Source organism: Balaenoptera borealis (assembly GCF_965194805.1).
Source record: "Balaenoptera borealis genome assembly, chromosome: 17".
NCBI classification, from domain to species: domain Eukaryota; kingdom Metazoa; phylum Chordata; class Mammalia; order Artiodactyla; family Balaenopteridae; genus Balaenoptera; species Balaenoptera borealis.
The window spans coordinates 29007030-29027439 of NC_138876.1; the positions used below are offsets into that span (position 1 = coordinate 29007030).

At 35.6% G+C, this 20410-nt stretch overlaps 1 protein-coding gene and 1 long non-coding RNA gene across 2 annotated transcripts in view; both read left to right on the forward strand.

Moving 5' to 3' along the window:
• Positions 1-4359, forward strand: part of EIF3E (eukaryotic translation initiation factor 3 subunit E) — a 51724-nt gene extending 47365 nt beyond the window's left edge. The window contains exons 11-13 of the mRNA XM_082364385.1: positions 2548-2650; positions 2943-3077; positions 4171-4359. Coding sequence (XP_082220511.1) covers positions 2548-2650; positions 2943-3077; positions 4171-4209 — 277 coding nt within the window. The 3' untranslated portion in view covers positions 4210-4359. The remainder of the gene's footprint in view (positions 1-2547; positions 2651-2942; positions 3078-4170) is intronic.
• LOC309615187 overlaps positions 1-20410 on the forward strand; it is a 571459-nt gene that overhangs the window by 247498 nt on the left and 303551 nt on the right. The gene's annotated exons all lie outside the window — the stretch shown is intronic.

The window sequence follows — 20410 nt, forward strand, 5'->3', positions numbered from 1 at the left end:
AGCAGCTTCAGATAAAAGTATTAGGCAGTTGCTTACTTTAGCAGCACAGAAGAGAATGAAATTTTTTTAAATTTATTTATTTATTTTTGGCTGTGTTGGGTCTTCCTTGCTGCGTGCGTGCTTTCTCTAGTTGCGGAGAGCGGGGGCTACTCTTCGTTGCGGTGTGTGGGCTTCTCATTGCGTTGGCTTCTCTTGTTGCGGAGCACGGGCTCTAGGCACGCGGGCGTCCGTAGTTGGTGGCTCGCGGGCTCTAGAGCACAGGCTCAGTAGTTGTGGCGCACGGGCTTCGTTGCTCCACGGCATGTGGGAACTTCCCGGACCAGGGCTTGAACCCTTGTCCCCTGCATTGGCAGGCGGATTCTTAACCACTGCGCCACCAGGGAAGCCCAAGAGAATGAAATTTACACATCTCTAAAAGTCAAGTACCTGCAGGAAACACAAGGAGTTTATTGAGAAGCCACAGGAAACACCAGCTGCAGGAATTTTTCCTAGTCAAAAAAATGCCTGGTTCTTTCAGTAAAGTGACACACTTCCCTACTTCTAGTAGCTTAAATAAAATGAGGTTTGGTTAGAGAGCAGTAACAAAGAGAATAAGATGAAACCTGATCATGAAATTGAAGTAGTAGTCATGGACTAATTGTTCTTTATGTTTGCTGAGAATGTGTACTTACAGCAAAATTGACCATAAAACGACAGAGAACAGAATTTGACATGTAAATCCAGGGAGTTTTATGGTTGAGTTGGCTCATACTCATCATGATGTTTTTAACATCAGGCATATTTTAGGGATAAATTTTAAATGATTGTCTTCATAGCTTTAGTTTGTAATTTACTGTGTAATGATTTTATTGATAGCCTAACTTAATTTTTACATTTTGAATGAAATTCTTCTCTTTGACAATAAACATATAAAATAGGGATAGCACAGATTATATTATTCCCATAAAGGTATTTTTATTAACTTGATTGGTTACTTTTAGGTTGGGAGCTCCGGAATTACATAATTATATGATTGGCAATGTCTTCAATATTTATGTTTTAAATTTGGGAATGCTATCAGATCAGGAATTTTAGTTTATAATATTCTAAGGAATTATTTTGTTACTGATGTTCTAGGGTTTTTTTTTTCGTTAAACCAGTGATTGCATTAGAAGGCCTGGCAAGTGTGCAATATCTTCAGTGAAGACAAGTAAAAGGGGACGGTTAATGTTTGTGTCTAGCACCTGTGTATATTCATATATGAATACCGTCTTTCTAAATACTATACATGCATATGTAGATACTCTTTCATCAGGTGACTGACTGGCTTACCTACTACCAAGGCTTGTGTTTGTGTTAGTTCTGATAAATTAAGCTCTGCAGTGGCCTCTTTTTCAACCTGACCATAAATTAGAAAATGCAGATCGGTTGATGATCAAAGGCTTTAGATCAGGGTCTTGGTGTCTGTCATCTTTTTCCCTCCCCCTCTCCTTTCGTGTTTTCTATGTATGTGTGTCTGTCTCTTTTCTCTTAAATTCAGTGGCCATTTAGTTTATATAGTGTTCTAGTTCTAGGGAGTGTCCTTAGAATTTATAACAAACATACATAGCGGCCCTGAGTTTTAGTTATGTGTTACATTTTATTATTCTTAATACTGATGTTCCTTGTAATAGGATTTCTGTGATACAGAATATGGGGCCCTACCTTCAAGGGTCTTACAGTCTGGTTGGTGAAATGAGATAGATTGTGAACAGTACAAGATAATAGCACAAACATCAATAGTGCACTTTTTTTTTTTTTAATTTTATTTATTTTTGGCTGTGTTGGGTCTTCATTTCTGTGCGAGGGCTTTCTCTAGTTGTGGCAAGCGGGGGCCACTCTTCATCGCCATGCACGGGCCTCTCACTGTCGCGGCCTCTCTTGTTGCGGGGCACAGGCTCCAGATGCGCAGGCTCAGTAGTTGTAGCTCACGGGCCTAGTTGCTCCGTGGCATGTGGGATCTTCCCAGACCAGGGCTTGAACCCGTGTGCCCTGCATTGGCAGGCAGATTCTCAACCACTGCGCCACCAGGGAAGCCCAATAGTGCACTTTTAAGACTCATAATATCGGGCTTCCCTGGTGGCACAGTGGTTGAGAATCTGCCTGCCAATGCAGGGGACACGGGTTCGAGCCCTGGTCTGGGAAGATCCCCCATGCTGTGGAGCAACTGGGCCCGTTAGCCACAATTACTGAGCCTGCGCGTCTGGAGCCTGTGCTCTGCAACAAGAGAGGCCGCGATAATGAGAGGCCCGCGCGCACCACGATGAAGAGTGGCCCCTGCTTGCCACAACTAGAGAAAGCCCTCGCACAGAAACAAAGACCCAACACAGCCATAAATAAATAAATAAATTAAAAAAAAAAAAAAAGAAAAGAGCCTCTTATTAAAAAAAAAAAAAAAGACTCATAATATTTAAGAGAAGGTGACCCATAAGTGCCTAAAAGTTTCTATACAGAGGGTAGGTCAAAGACTATGTATATAAAACTAAGTTTTTAGACCCAGTTAATGTCATTTTTTTCTTTTTTCATTAGCATGTTGGCAGATAAACTGAACATGACTCCAGAAGAAGCTGAAAGATGGATTGTAAATTTGATTAGAAATGCAAGACTGGATGCCAAGATTGATTCTAAATTAGTGAGTATTATGTTATCTGTGCAAAATACTAGATATCAGTTGCTGATTATTTGATACTTTGGGGAGAAGTTTTTATTAGGACGTTTATTCTATTAAGAATTTTTGTTTTAATGTGTAATAGTTTTTTGAAGGCAACAGCAACCTCCTATTTTGTATTGTTGGATGAATATTGTCATCTCTGTGCATAAAAATATTTGCAACAGACATGTAGGTTGTGATGTCATCCTCATGACTTACCTGAGAAACTTGGTTGTTAACATTACAGGATCAGTTTCCCTCTGTCTCATTGTAGGGTCATGTGGTTATGGGTAACAATGCAGTCTCACCCTATCAGCAAGTGATTGAGAAGACCAAAAGCCTTTCATTTAGAAGCCAGATGTTGGCCATGAATATTGAGAAGAAACTTAATCAGAATAGTAGATCAGAGGTAAGAACCACACATCTTCTCTTCTGTCTGGGATTTAGCAATAATGTAATATAATTGTTACATGGACTTCATTTGAGAACAAATTAATTTTGCTTGTATCTGATTCTGTATTTGTTGGGGGTATAAACATTTTATTTAAGAAATTACTAAACGGAAAATGTTTCTCTTAGATGTATTATGCGTTAGTTAAGGCAGCAAAAAAATTAAGTGTTCCTAGTTTTACCATAATTGGGTTTTTTTTCTTTTACCCTTCCTGTGTGCCTTCATTATCTCATTTCCTCAGGGTTTTCAACACATCATTTTGATACTGGCAGTTGATAACTTACATGTGTTATCTCTCTTTCAAGTGTTTGAAATTCATGTTCCTTTTATTCAGTAAATCTAAAGAACTACTTCTGTAAAAATGTTGATCTTATTATATATATTAGTATTGATTTTATAAAATTTGATTTTATCTGAAAATCATATTCAATTGTCAGAAAAATATATCCCCCTTTTTGGTAGAAATCCTGCATATTAGATACTAAAGGAATTTGAATGGCCTTGTAATTTCGGGATTCCAAAGTACCTCTAATGCTCTTTAGTCATTATGATTATGTATAACTGGAGGGTAAGACATTTTTAGGAAACTGTTGAGGTACATTCAAGGATCTCATTTGATTGAAGTTTTAGCATCAGATTTGTGTCCTTAGCATAGTCCTTCAGTTTTAAAAGAGAAGGAAGAATTAGGAAATTATTGTCCTTGCCTTTTCCATCCAAGTCCAGAATAACTGAGCCTGAAAAATAACTTTTAGGTAATGGTTGTTTCTGTATGCTTAAGGATCAAGTTGTATTGATTTTGGTTATAATATTGGTGATATTGTCATTGTCATACTTTATAATTGGTGAGAAAATGTATCAGATGGTATTTTGGTGTGTTTTGTTGTTGTTCTGAGACACCTCGCATTTAGTAATTGAAGAGGTTGTTAAAATCTTAGAGAATGGTTTGGGAGGAGTATTGCTAAAACACTTTTCTAGTATCACTTTTTTTTTTTGAAACTGACTTTTCAGAAAGTATTTCTTTTCTCCCTGTTGATTTCTCTGTGTATTTTAGGCTCCTAACTGGGCAACTCAGGACTCTGGCTTCTACTGAAGAACTGTACAGAAAAAATGAAAAAACTGTAAAAGGTGAAATAATAAAACCATTATACAAAGGTGAAACATTTTATAAACAATTAACATATTTAGCATAAATTTTGGAGAATTTGAATAAAATTGGCTATGTTTCGTTTATGTCATTATATTTCCTTGTGTATGTAAGTGTGTGATTTTTTTTAAACTTTTCATTTTGGAATAAATATAGATTCACAGGAAGTTGCAAAAATAGTACAGAGAGGTCCTATGCAGCCTAAATCTAGTTTCCCCCAGTTTTTTCCTCGTGTGTTACTATAATACAGTATCAAAACCAGGGTATTGACATTGGTACAGTGGTGTGAATAGCTCTGTACCATTTTATCACTTTTTTTGTAACCATCGCTTCAGTCAAGATACAGAGCTATCATCATCATGAAGATCTCCCTCATGCTACCCCTTTGGAGTCACACCTACTCCAGCCAGCTCTAACCCCTGGCAACCACTCGTCTGTTCTCTGTCTCTGTAATCTTGTCATTATGAGAATATTACAGCAATGGAATTATACAATATGTGACTTTTTTGAGATTAGCTTTTTCTACTCATAATGCCCTTGAGATCTCTTTATCCAAGTTATCATATATATCAGTAGTTTGTTTCTTTTTATTGCTAAGTTGTATTCCATGACATTGATGTACCAGATTGTTAAACCATGTACCTATTTTAGGATATTTTGGTGGTTTCCAGTTTGGGGCTATTAACAAATAAGGCTGCTATTTCTTAATTCCTTAAAGTGGCTCTTTAGTCACTCACTAGGCAGCTACAGAGACTTAAATAGGAATATAAGTTGAATTTTATAAATACCTCCTTGAATATTTTGTGCATGTGCACGCACGCACACACACAAACACACAGAGTTATATAGACACCTAAGATATTCAAGAAGTATATAAAGCCCTGGTTGGGTCTCCTTTACCTAGAAGTGGTTTGATTTTTCATTTTGATTGTTGAACTAAAACCCAGTCACAACAGAAGTTTCTGTTTCTGCTCTCAGCGAATGGTACAAAGATAAAAGATACATGCATACTGTTCTTTTATTTGACGCCTGGTCAGGCCACCCTCAACATACAGTTAAATTTGGAGAATACGGGCCAGATTTAGCCGTTGTGCTGTGGTTTGTGGTATTGGTTCTTCTAAACTGTAATCCAAAGGTGTTGAAGCTAGAGGAGGATTCCTGGTCAAGGTAAGCCAAATGCTAATTTTTGATTCATCTATAACCAGTGTTGTGAAAATGCCAGGTTTAGAGGATCACTTGTAGTGCAAAATGATCAAGGTTCATAGAGAAAGTACCAAAAGGTGGCATATCACTAACTAGATTGAAGCAGACCCTCATTACCTCATGTGTAGGAGCTAATTCCATGGCTCAAAAGTACAGAGCTATAAGAAATGGAGCAGTAGTTATATAAAGTTGCATGTATTACTCAGGCTATGTTGAAATGGGAAGAATGTTTAAGATGCCTATGTTTCCATCCTAACCAGTGACCCAAGGGCAAAACATTCTTAAAGGCATCATTAATATTCACTTTTTATCTTAAAATAGCTCAACCAAGCCATGTTAATAGCAAAGGTTTCTAGGTGATTATATCACTAACAATTAAAAGCAAGTCTGACAGTTATATAATATGTCTTAGTGGACCTGTAAAAACTGCAGGGAGGAAAGATAGGATGTGAATATTAAGCATTTACTATGTGTCAGGCATTTTTACACCTATATATCTAAATAACCCTAAGGAAAAGAGAAGGAATCTAACATTTGAGTGCCTCACTTATGCCTGGAAACACTGAAATTTTTGTGCAAATATTTATATATTGTTGATGAGGAAATATACACAGATGGTTACTCAAGGTCATACCTAGTAAATGTTAAAGCAAGGAATTGGAAACAGGCTTTTTCAGTTATGTCACACTGTCTCTCCTTACATCATTATTGTTTTATAAATCCTTCCAGACTAAGTTTACATAGGGTTATGGGATGTATGTTTAGTAGGTTGTAAGTGAGAATCTTGATCCACAAAACCATTTAAGTCTCTTGGCACCGTTATCTTCAAATGAGAGCAAAAGGGTGTTTTGTTTAGTTTTGTTTTTTAAGCCAGTATAATCATCTGATGCTGTTGGCCTCACACAAAAGAACCTATTGGAACATACAAAACTTTAATGAATATCTCTGATTTTTTTTTTCTATTTATGTACTGCTCCTTGAAGATTACACATTATATGAATAGTTAATGTTCACATTTTCTACCACTTTTTGCTTTTCAAATATTTCTGCCCTTTGAAGAAAGATGATGCCACTATGGATTACCAGTATCAATCAGAAAAATAATCAAACTGTATACAACTAATGGCCATTTTTACACATTACCAAAATTTGTTCATTGTTGAAGTGCACATTTGAGGTTTGCATAAAAACAAATTACTTGGTTCTGGATTTAACCTTAAGTTTTGATAACAGGTAAACTGTCCCAGTAAGATGTTGAGCACAAATTATGTACTGATTAATTTTTTTGTGCTCTTTATTTTTTTCCATTCAATAATAGACCCTTCTGTGTGTCAGCAGTTTTTACAGGCACTGGGAACACGTCAAAGAACAAGAGTTCATGAAGCTTAAATAGTTGCTTGTGTATCTTTTTTAAAAGTTACTATATATTCACAAGCAGTGTGTTTATACTTTTTAAAATATGAAATATACAAAAGAATATATATAAATAATATCTCCAGTTTAAAGAAAAATAAAATACCCATTTACCAGTATCTCCTACCTACTACTCAGCTTAAGAAATTGAATGGTTCTAGTAACTTTTAAGAGCTTGTGAGCCCCTCACTAATTGTATTTTCCTCTTTGCCCCTGAGAAGTAACCATTACCACGACCTTTGTGTTAATTTCTTTTTATGTACATCCCTAGCAAAAATGCCTGGTTTTGCATGTTTTTGACATGCATTTAATTGAAATCATACTTTGTATTCTGTGGCTTGCTGTGTAAACACTGAAACTTATCCATATTGATTTATTCATGTTGCTGTATTCAGCTGTAGTCTATTCTTTTTCACTGCTCTGTAATATGCCATTGTCTGAATATACCATAATTAATTCATTCAAGGGTTGTTGAACACAGGGTGTTTCCAGCTTCTTATCTGGAGTTTTTGGAACCAGCCTGACAGTCATGTGTCTCTTAACTGGAATGTTAAATCCATTCCTTTTATTATGATTACTAACATATATGGGTTTATTTCTAACATCTTATTATAAGCTTTCTATATGTTCCACTTTGGCTTTTTTCCACTCTATTTCTTGCCTTCTTATGGTTCCATTTTTCTTTCATCTTCTACTAGTTGGGTAGCTAAACATTCTATTTTTATAGTGGTTACCCTAGAAATTTTAACATGTATTTTTGAACTTAATGTCTTAAAATTAATATCTTTGTCCCCTGCCAACAATATGAAGAAAGCTTCTACTGCAGTCATCTTTCTCTCAGCTTGTTATTTGTGTCCATAGTCTGTCCTTTTCATTGTAACCTCATAAATAAGACATTATTTTCTACAATAGTACCCTTTTTCTTGTTCATTCTTTTTGTAATTAGATTTTTTTCCCCTCAGGTTGCTTTTAGCATTTCCTTTTCATTGGTGTTCTACAGTTTTACAATGATGTGTCTAAGTGAATTTTCTTTTATTTATCCTGAAAAGTTTTCATTGGGCCTCTTGATTCTGAAAATAGCTTTTGTGTTGCATTAGTTCTGGAAAATTATCTCTTTGGGTATTTCCTTTTCTTGGGTCCTCAAGTTTTTGACTTCTCACTCCAGAAGAACCTCCCTCCATTTCATATTTTTTTACCTCTGTCATCTGTGCTGCATTGCTTTTTGGGTAATTTCTTCAGATCTGTTTTCTAATTCATTAACAACCTCTTCAGCTGTGTCTAATTTGCTGTTAAACATCCGTTCAGTTTCTTATTTCAGTGATTTTCTTCATCTTTGGTAGTCTCTTATCGTACTTTCAGTGCCCACTTGTATTCTTTAAATTTATTTTATATTTTGTTTTGAATCTGTTTCTCTGCCACTACTCTTGCCCAAGCTAGCATCCATCACTTAATGAACACAATCGCTTCTGAATTACTCTCCCTGTAACTATTCTTGACACCTCCCCATTCCCACCTGTTTTCCATATTATAGAGTTAGAGTAATTTTTTCAAATTTAAATCTGATTGTTTTTCTTCCCTGGTTAAAATTCTTCAGTGGCTCCCTATTGTTAGCCTAAAGACTGAATCTTTAACCTGGCTCTCATTATCTGGCATCCGCTTGCTGCATCAGCCTCATTATGTGCCAGCCTCAAGCCCTACTGACCTTCTCAGTCCTTAAAGCAGTAGCTTCAAGCTATTTTGACTGCTGCAGAGTAAGGAAAACATTTTACATCATGACCCAATACTATAAAAATAAACATATTTGGTGCAAAAGTTTTATAAAACAATACCCACCTTTTTGATATGTGGTGATCTCTTTTTATTCTGTTCTGTTCTATTGGTTTCATAATCTACTATTTGGTATTAATTCACATTTGAAAAATACTGCTCTAAAGAACAACAGTCCTTCCTATGCTTTAATGTTTGTAATGCTGTTCCCTCTACTTGGGAATAAATTTTCTCTGCTTCCACTTCCCACTTCCCAGAAGCACACATGTACTTTTTTTTTTTTTTTTTAATATTCATTCATTTATTGATTTGGCTGCATCGGGTTTTAGTTGCAGCGCGCGGGCTCTTTGTTATGGTGCGCGGGCTTCTCTCTACTTGTGGCACACAGGCTCAGTTGCCCTGCGGCATGTGGGATCTTAGTTCCCTGACCAGGGATTGAACCCGAGTCCCCTGCATTGGAAGGTGGATTCTTAGCCACTGGACCACCAGGGAAGTCCCCGCACACGTGTACTTTTAGTTTATATTTTATTTTTTCTCCAGGACTCAACTCACATCAAAGAAAACTTGACATTTCCTTTCTCAAGGAAGATTTTCCTTACCCGCAGACTAGGCTACATTCTTCTGTCATAATCTCGGTCTCATTTGTATTATTTACCCCACTATAATGATATTTAATATTTTATAATTAATTGGTTAATTTCTGTCTTAGGCTGTCATTTTCATTTGTTTATGGATAATACATGTCTTTTTCATTGCTGAATCCCTAATGCCTGGCTTATATTAGGCCCTTGATAAATTATTGAATGAATGAATGAGTCTTGTTCAGAATGGTGCAGTGGAAAAAATATGGACTTGGAGGCGGACAGGTTGATAAATGTACCTGTTCAAAAACTTTTTTAAAAGACTTCCACAGCCCTTCTTTCCATGAGTTTAGAGTTGATGTCTGAGACAGACACAAACATAAAACAATTTGGTAAGTACTATTGTATGTGGAAACACTTAGACTGATGAATTGTTGCTATAGGATACATTTTTATCTTATGGTTAAGGTTAGTTGAAAAGTTGTTAAAATCAACATGATAACTGCAATTTATGAAAAGTTTCAAAACTTGTCTTTCTCTGGGTCTTGGCTCTTTCTTGGTAATGTTAGAAGGAAAATAGAGGCAGATATTCTAATGATCTCAGATGTTTTCCTTCCTCTCTACTTCCCAGTGGTCAGGAAAACAGCTGAACAACATATAAAACTATTGACTTCTAAAATCACAATATTCTGAACTCAGAATTCTGTTTGTCAGCCTACTGTTGATCCCCACATCTAACCACTGTTTTGTTTTCCAGCTGGTAGATGTGTGAACAAAGGAAGAGGTACAGGTATCCTCAAAAATCCTCAAGCATCTTGAAGAGGTCACTTGGGAAGAAACCTTTTTGGTTCTAGTATCACTGCTAACACTGGAGCAATTGAAGCCCTAAATCAAATTTACCTCAGCAGTAGATGGCAGTAGTAAAATACTGAGTAGTAACGACCATCAGTAAGAGAAGTAACCAAGGTCAGGTCCAAACTATCTGCTAGAGTGAAATGTTTAAAACTTCCAATGAGTCTTTAATTAGACTCTTAGAAAATGGCCTGCTGTTAAATTGTTTTATGTGTTTTCCATGCATAATTTACTCCCACGCATTTTAATTCTCAGAGAACAAGCCATCCTCTGGAAAAGGTTAACTTGCTGGAGAGGTAGGACAAACACTGTTAAGTTTTGTTAATTTTTCATCTCATGTATTTAATAAACTGTTTGACTGTTAGAATCTGTAAGAAATAACATTAATCTAAGGCATCTCCTATTTTGGTTCTAAAACTGATTCTTGTGCTGACTTCCATTTAGTCTACTGAGATTGGGAGAACAAGGCCAGATTGATTCATTTAGTTTTTAAGTATTGTGAGGACAATTGAGGAGAAGTTGACATTTTGAACTGGGAAAACAGCATGGGTACTTAGGCACAATTCCAGGTAAATAAACGAAGTATACTTATGTGTAAGTCTGATGGCTTAAACGTATATGTCTAAGATTCCATGTGGATCTAGACAGCAGCTGTTTTGAGGACCCAGAGGTATGGCTTATGTGCACAATGGCATGGAAAAAGCAATTGGATCGCAGAAACACTCTTATTTAATCAGGACTTGAAATCTGGTGCTCTTCTGAGGGAATAAAGTATAATATTGGATTGCTTTTATTTGTGGACCTTTTTTTTTCTTGCCTTCTACATTGCCCTTTAAGCATAATAACCATAATTTCTTCATCTTTGTACTCCCTAAACAGTAGGCATAATAGTAGATGCTTATTTACTCCACTACCTATTTGTTTATTCAGGTATACAGGTGATGTTTGGTAAATATTAAAGCAGCAGTCTAGCAGAGAGGGCATTGCTGTGATTCCCTCTGGTTTCCTCAACTTGGGGAGTATGCAGCTTTTCATTTTATTTTAAAGACAAACGGTTTGCATAGAGAGGAAGCACTGATTAGTTGTGTCTTTGTTCAGTTGGCTAATTAGGACAGAGCTGTTGGACCTTCTGTGCATAAGCCAGTTAGTGTTTCTCCACTCCTAGCCACAGATTTGCACCTTGAAACTTTGCCAGCTGTTTCCTAAGTGCATGCCATTAGATGCCAGGAGACCAGAGAACAGTGCACGTAGATCCGCTTAAAATCATCACAACTTTTAAAAACAAAGCAAACAAAGCATAAAGCATGAATCCCATAATGGCAAATCAGAAGCTTTATCTTTGTATATTGAAAGGTCAGTAAATCGGTGTCATATGTGCTGCTGTCATTGTAAACACTACGTTGAGAGGAACAAAACTTAAGAAGCTATGACAGGTATTGGAACTTTTGTTATCATTCTTACTTAAAATTTTAAATTTCTGCTGGTGAGTTAGAATAACCAGGCCTAGAAAATACTGGGCAGAATGTGGATGGTTTCATTGATTCAGAAATCGTCCAGAGTTCTACATGATCAGTATGTTTTAATAGATGACATAATTAGAGAACATTCTTGGTTGTCTAGCCATAACTAGACACAGTTATGGGACTTCGGGCCTTGTTCTTTGAAGATTTGTAGGACTCAAATGCGGTTTCACTGAACAGTCAGTAATAATGCCTCATCTTTGCTTCATTTTCACTTTTTGTTAACATTCACCTGTAATGATTTACATCGTCTCAAATGAGTCTCAAAACAGTCTTGTAACTTGCACATTATTGTTCAGGTTTATCATTTGATCACCTGGCAGCCTTTTCTTATCTGACCATTAGTGACTTAAGGAACTCTGGGAAGAACAGTTGACTATATAGTTAAAAAAAAAAAAAAGTCCCATACTGACAAAATTATTCCTCTCATAAGATGCTATTACATTCTCTTATTAGAAAACAGAATGAAATTTAAGTTCATCATTCATCAAAGTTAAAAACAATACTAAAACAGTTTGCTCCCTTCTAGAGCATCTAAAGAAAAAATGAGAGAATTCCCTTCGGCATCTCTGGATCTTTGAATAGACAACAAGGAAGAAATGTAGCTTTTTTTTTCCTTTTCTTTTTTTCAGCTAAATTATCCTAAGAACACTCTGCTCCGACATAGGAATGCCAGTGGAATAGGAGATGGTAACACAAGATGCACCAGGAGACTCGAGGTTTTGTGTGTTTGAAACTTATATTCTACTATAATGACTAAATTGTAGAGAAGCAAAACTAATGTGTGTGTGTTTTTTTAATTTACCCAATGTTTTTTGGGTTTTGTCTTCTAGGAGCAGACAAACTTCTTTTGTTTTTTGTTTGCTTGTTTGTTTTTAAAAGTTCACTCTTAAATTTTATAAAACAATGTAAGACAAGGAAAATAAAAAGTTGTACTACATTAGAACAATATATTTGCTCAAAGTAGAAATGCCAAAGACATATAAAGGTATAAAGTGGTATGCAGTGTTTTTTCACATAATTTATTTACATTGGTAAGACATTTTTTTGTCTTTCAACTTTTAATTTCACTATAAACAAAAGTGAAGTAAATACACTTCACTGCATTTATCAACTGAATACTAGATGGGGCCTCAGTATTTAAAAGAGCATAACTTTAATTCAAGAATAATTTTGCTGGGTTCTTATGTATGACTGGACAAAAAAACATGAGGTTGTATGTTTTGGCATATGTTATTCCAGATTTTTCAGTGATAGTCATGATAACCAACAAAGGAAATTTAGATTGGAAGGCCTTTTTCTGTACAAGAGTCTAATAATCACCCTAAAAATAATTCCAACACCTATTGGTTACTTTTACTTGAAATCCTTCAGTATATATATACATGGCATAGAATCAGTGACATTAAGTGGTGGAGAGTAGGGATGTGGAATTAAGAAGAATAAACTTTTGGAACAGATACCTGAACAATACCATGCTCCTTTCCAGCTCCACTGTTGTTACCAGAAAAAGATTTGGGTAAGTAATAATGAAATTAGTAAAAATATAATATAATGTTTTTATAGCAGACTTTTTTTTCTATCAAGCTTTTTTCCCCTATCATTCATGTTTAAAGCTTTCTCAAGCAAGCAGAATAAAAATTGTAAATGAGCTTTAACGTATATTATCACCATAAAGGAAAGGAATCTATACACACACACACACACACACACACACACACGTAGAACAGCGATGTGTTGTGCAATCAACAAAACACTTGTGCAATAATTAAAGAATTTTTAAACTGAAGATTAAATTGGAATGTTGTTATAAACATAAGGGAAATGGCCAACATTTTTCGTTGTATCAAAAGAAAACTCATTTCTAAAAATAAGCACCCTCTTTGTGATGACCCTTTAAAATAGTTTCAAGTGATTCCATTCACAGATGAGCTTTTGGGTCTGCAGCCCTTTGCTGTAAGTGGTTTGCTCTTTGATCCTGTAGCCTTTAATCAGGTGTGTATCGAGAAGAAGAAAGCACTGGCATGGCGATATCACCCTCCAGACTGCATCTCTCTGAAAGTGAACATGCCATGACTAAAACAGCCTGCTGGGTCCTGAAAGGTTTCCTTTGGTGTATGAATTTAAGAAAACATTGCTAAGCTTTATTTTACCAAATTGAGGCAAACATGGACCTTTCTAAAGTTACCAAATTTAAAAATCACCTTTACCGAAAAGAGAAAGAAAAGTGTTTTTATCTTCCATGTTTCATTTTAAGTTCCCAGAAATTAGAATTAAATAAGAGGATTGAGAATGTTACCTAGTCTTTTAACTCTTGACCTTCAGTGTTCAATTCCTTTGTAATGCAAAATTGATATAGTGTAATCCTGTTTTTTTTTTTTTTTTTAGTTAGAGTGTCTTGGATAGTGCTGTCAGAAATGCAAAAACCAAAAAATTATTCTTTTTATTCCACCTCCCACCCCACTCAAATCCACACTTCTTATCACTACTGATTCTGTTGTTTAGATACCAGACCTTCATCCTTTCTTCCAGGTCCTTTTTCTCTTCCTATCAAAACAGTTTTCCCCTAATAACTTAGTGACTAAGAACTAGGTTTGAGTTCTTCTTTACCAGACATAAATTGTTATAACTTGGCCTTGGGCAAGTTACTTAACTTCTCTAAAGACTTTTTCCAATACCTATTTTGTAGGGTTATGAGGTTAAATGAAGCAATTCATGCACAGCAGTTAACACAATGCCTGCCCTCAGTAGCTGTTAGCAAGCACTCACTATTTCCCCATTTGCCCTCCCCCTCCTTGCTTCCCTCACCTGCTCTCCTCACCCTCCTTTATCCTTCTCCCTCCCTGCCCTTCGTCCTCTTCCTCCTCCAATTTGAGTGAATGCTTGGCACAGGGTAACTACTCAATGAAGTGGTAGTTTTCATTGTTAGGAAACTACCTTCTCCTCTCCAAGAATCAAGCCCTCATTATTTCTCTTCTGGAACACTGAATTTAGTTAATTGGTCTACATGCCCTATTTATTTATGTCCTTCACAATAAAGTTCTGTATCCATTGATTTAAACTTCTAAAATTCAGTTTTTAAATAAAATCATGTGAGAGAAAATCAGGGCCATGAAATATTGCAAAATCCACTGTTAATAACTTAACGCTTTTGCTTTCTGATCGTATCCTATCTTCATGTAGATGCTCCATACAATTGCTATCTTCATATAGACTTATTCTGAGGATTTTTAAATTACTTTGAGAACATGTATAAAGTTTTACTTAAAAACACTTTACCATGTGCCAGGCACTGTGATTTAAGTGCTTTACATACATTATCCTATTTAATTCTCAGTAACCCGTGAGACGTTTAGTATTATTGTCATCCATTTTACAGGGAAGGAAATAAACACAGAGTCATTCTCAGGGTCATACAGCTATAAATGGTATAGAAGGATTTGAACCCAGATGCTCTGATTCCAGAGCCTATGCCCCTAAACATTAGTCTATACTGCCCCCCTGCTTCCAGAAATAATTAAATAATTTAATAAAGTGCATCCTTAGCCTAGTATTTTCTGAGTACTTGAGTTATAATGAAGAACACTTCCTGGAAATTAACTTTTAAAAGGAAAAACATTATTTTCTAATAAAACTGAAAGATAAATCTGAAAATAAACCTTACTGTTGACTTTTCATATTTTTCATGGCTAGTCAATAAGGTTTTCTCATTCACTAATTGTCTGAAAAAAGGGAATATGTCTGAAGGATGGCATCTGTGTTGAAGAGACAAAATCATGACCTATGAGAAATAGTTGAAGAATCTGGAGATATTTAGCCTTGGGAAGACCCAGGGGGGATGAAAACTTTTCAAATATTTGAAGGGCTTGCATGTGAAGGAAAGATTAGACATACTCTGTGTGGCCCAAGAGGATAGAATTAGAACCATTTGTTGGAAGCAATTAGATGAGAGCTTTCTAACAATTAGAGCTATTGCACCATTGAAAATCCAATTCTGAAATATAGTGATAAGACCTTTACCAATCACGGTTTATTTCTACTCATTTTCTAGCTCACACTTTCAGGAAAAGGAAAGGCAGCTCATTTTTTGCAAGAACCCTCAGAGACCTTAAAGTGTGCTCACTTGGCCTCTTGAGATGAGGCTAATATTGTGAAAAAGATGATTTTCATAAAAAGTCAAATTATAAAGTTATAGTAAAGTTAACAAATTATAAACAAATTAACAAGTTAATTAACAAATTATAAAGTTAATTACGAAGTTAAAAAATTGGAATTTCATAAAACCAGAAACCTGCCCCTAATCCCACATCTAGGGATAATAATTTGGTATATTAATAGCATCTTTTTTTGTGATTGTAAAATGAATATCGTAGAAAATTTAAATACAGAAAAAATAAAAATACAAATACAGGAAAAAGAAGTAAAGACAATTCCATAATCTACATAATCACCACTTATATTTTGATTTATTTTTCTTCTAGTCCTTTATTTTGCTATTTTTATATTAAATTTAAATTATAATTTTTAATGAGACGCTTTACAGAGTTTTGTAGGACATTCTTTTCACATAGCCTTATGGACATTGCCTCATTTTTTTAATATTTCAAGTACGTAATTGTTAATGGAGACCTATGGCTCTATCTTATGAATGTACTGTGATATATTTAACCAGTTTCCGATCACAAATAATTATGTATGCAGTGGTTTGTTAGCATAGTGATGTTGCAATGAACATCTTTGTATATTATTAATTATCCAAATGCTAATTGTGCTCTTAAGTTAGATTTCTAGGAGAGGAATTAATAATTCCTCCAAGGTTCTTGATATTTCTGACCAAACTGACCTCTGAAAACCATGTATCAGTTTACTTTCTCACTATCAGTAAGTTATATTAGACTTTTAAAAATAAACTTTTATTAAATTACAGTTGGTAGATTATTCAGGCAATTTTAATTTTAATTTGTATTTCTTGAAATAAAATTAATAATCCATATTGATTTCATATGACTAATGGCCAATTACAATTTTTCTTTAACATAATTATTCATATTTTCCCCCATTTTTCAGCTGTAAGTATTTTAAGAATTTATTCATAGGAACACTATATATCAAAGACATTAAAACTTTATCATGTTTTTTGTTTTGTCTTGAATGTATTTATGTTTTTTTTAACACTCAGAAGTTTTAATTTGTATGTGATCATACTTCTCAGTATTTGTGATTTCTTCCATTGCTATTATGCTTTTAAAAGTCCTTTACATCAGTCCTTCCAAGTTAGACACCTTGTATCAGTAACAGTTCAGAGAAGCAGAACCACTAGGATATAGACACACACACACACACACACACTGTACACAGAGGTTTGTTCTTATGCAATTATAGGAACTGGTTAAGCAGTTCTGCAAGGTTGCTTGTCTTTGATGCTGTAGCTTGAAGTTCAAAGGGCAAGCAATTGGGAAGGAAAGATGGAAGTAAAGTGGGAAGAGCAAGGACAAGGTGGAACCACAAGCATGAGCTGTTCCCCACAGGGATGGAGTGACACCAGTGCCTGTTCTTGTTGCCTCTGCCCTTGGTGTTATGGCATGGGTATCTGCCTTTGGTCATGGGTCCAAATATACACCTAGTCCAGGAGTTAGAGCAACTGAAAGAGGATCTAGGGGAAGGCAGAGGATTGTATGTAGGCCTGGCTGCTACATCACACCAAGAGATGAAACTGCAGATCAGTGACAATGTGTACAAGGTACAAAATACCTGCTGCCTTGCTCCCACTCCAAATCTCCCATAAAAATCTCTCTCGTTCACTCTTACGAGAAATAGAAGGTAACAAAAGAGAGTTGACACATGACAAAGCATCCCACACCTACATTTTTTCTAGTTTTATTAAATTAACTTGGAAAGAAATGATATCTGCACAATTAACCTGTCCATTCAGGACCATGGTATGATTCTATTTAAGGAAAGTGCCATAATTTGGTCATATGAACCCTACATAATTTCTGTTACAGTTATTTTATGTTTCTTGTTTTAAGAGCAAATGGAATTCTTTCCAATTACTTTTAGCTAATTGAAAAGAAAGCTATTTTAGCTATTACTTTTCTATTGTGCTACTTTGCTGAAAACCTGTTAATTTTAGAGCTTTGTTAAGTTGATTTTCACTAGTTTTCTAAGCATGTAATTGTATTATCTACAAACAATAGCATTAATCCTTCTTTCTAACTATCATCTCATTGTTCTGGAATTACTAATAGGTGCAGTGTTAACCAATAGTGATGATAGTGGGTATCCATTCAGTTTCCTGATTTTACCAGATATTTTAAAAACCTTGAACAGCTACTTCTATTTTTGCTTGTTTGTTCATTTCTAAAATCAGGAATCTCTGTGGAATGCCATTTGACATCTACTGGCATATGGGGTAGAATACATTAATAAATTTCTCAAAAGTGGACTATCTGCATTCCTGGAATAAATCCTGCATTGTGCTGGTGAAAGATTTACTTTTTAATGTACTTTTGAAATGTGTTGCTAATAATTTATTTTTTAAAATCAGTATTTCTAAGTGAAATTGATTCAGTTCTTTATCTGGTCTCAGTTTCCGAGTTATGCTAATTTCATAAAATTAACTCAGTAGCTTTACTTCCAAACTGTGTGGCAGCTCGGTTTTTGAAAATATGAAAGACCTCGCCAGTAAAACTGGTACCAGGCATTTTTGTGGTAGTTCTTAAAAATTAACTTTTTATTTGAGGTAAAACATACATATGGTAGAGTGCACAAGCCTAATAAAATTTTAGATACAGATAGACACACACACACACAGACACACACCTCTGTAACCACCACCTAAATCCAGATATAAATCATTTCCAACACCCTAGTCAGAATTCCTACAAAGCTAATTACTATTCTGACTTGAAAATACTTTTTATTCCCATTTTTTTCTCATGTGAGTAGTTTCAGTGAACACATGCCCTCCTCCTTCACCACTGTATTAGTTTGCTAAAGCTGCTCTAACAAAATAACACAGACTACGTTGCTTAACCAACAGAAATTAATTTTCTCACAGTTCTGGAGGCTAGACATGAAAATTCAAGGCGTCAGTATGTTTGGTTTCTGCTGAGATTTGTCTCCTTGATTTGCAGATGTTCTCCTTCTTACTGTGTCTTCACATGGTCTTTCCTCTGTGAGTGCACATCCCTGGTGTCTCTTGGTATGTCCAAATTTCCTCTTATGAGGACATAAATCAGATTGGATTAGGGCCCATCCTAAGGTCCTTATCTTAACTTAATCACATTTAAAGGCCTTATCTCTAAATACAGTCTGCTGGGGGCTAAGTCTTCAACATAAGAATTTTGGGGTAAGCACAATTCAGTCCATAAGAGCCACCTAACAATTTCTAAGACCTTCACTGTATTTGGGGAGCTTCCCACTTCAGTAGTCTACACTTTAGAAGCTAGAATCCAGAAACTCATTTTTCAAGCAGGTGCCGGGGCTTCTGAAAACTCCTATGATTATACTGCACAGCTTAAGGAGATGGTATTCACATAAACTCCATTGAGAATGATTCTTCACAGTTTTGCTGTGTTCAACTTCTTTATCATATGACTTGGGCCCATTATTTTCCAACATTTTGAAACTACTGTCACAAAGAAGCAGGTATCTCAGAAATCAATTCCAGTGCTGACAAGAGCAGGGCCATGAAACTTCCAGAGACAGAGAATCTAGTGACAATGCCCACTGCCCAGTGTGTGCAGCTGCAGTATGTACCTTGAAACTACTGAAGTGGCAGTTCCACAGGGACCATCCAGCAGAGTAACTTGGGCATCATTTCTGTCTGTATGGTTTCCATGTTGGAATAGCTGATTTTAATAGAAATTCAGTGGCCACATAATATACTTTACAAAATTGATTTTTTGCTTGAGCTCTTTCAAGTGGATTCTTTTGCTTGCAATTAAGAGCCCTACTGGATACATTAGTTTATTCAGGGTTTTTGCTTTTTAGAAAAAAGAAGGGTTTCTTGGTGTGTGTTTGTAAAATATAGCACATATCCAAGCAAGAAGAAGAATATAAAAGTGTATATGTGCAGTTTAAAAATAATAACAGATTTCTATGTACTCATTACTCAGGTCAAGTATTAGACCATTGTCTTTCCATGTTCCTGCCGTTTGTACCTCTCCCCATTCTGACATTTGTGTCAGCCATCCCCTTGCTTTTCTTTAAAGTTTTTACCACCAACATATGCACCACTAAAGAATACATTATGAGGTTGTGCCTGTTTGTGAAATTTATATAAATGAATCAATATTGTATGTATTTTTCTATGGCTGTTTCCTTTTGCTCAACACAATATTTTTGAGATTTGTCCACATGGATGCACATAGCTATAGCTTACTCATAGCACTCTGTGTCGTGATCTGTTGTGTGATCCCATAACTTATTTATCCATTCCATCAGTGATGGACTTTTATTTTCAGGTTTTTACTATTATGTAAAATGGCACTATAAATATTTTTATACATGTCTTCTGGTGCACATGTGCAAGAGACACCCTTAGGGTATACCTAGTAGGGCATCTGGTAGGTTATAGTCTTTGTGTGTATTCTCATTTACTGGATAACACCAAAATTTTTCCTAAGTGATTGTATCAGTTTTTAATTCTAATAGCGGTGGATGAAAGTTCTTGGGGCTTCCCTGGTGGCGCAGTGGTTGAGAATCTGCCTGCTAATTCAGGGGACGCGGGTTCGAGCCCTGATCTGGGAAGATCCCACATGCCGCGGAGCAGCTAGGCCCGTGAGCCACAACTACTGAGCCTGCGCG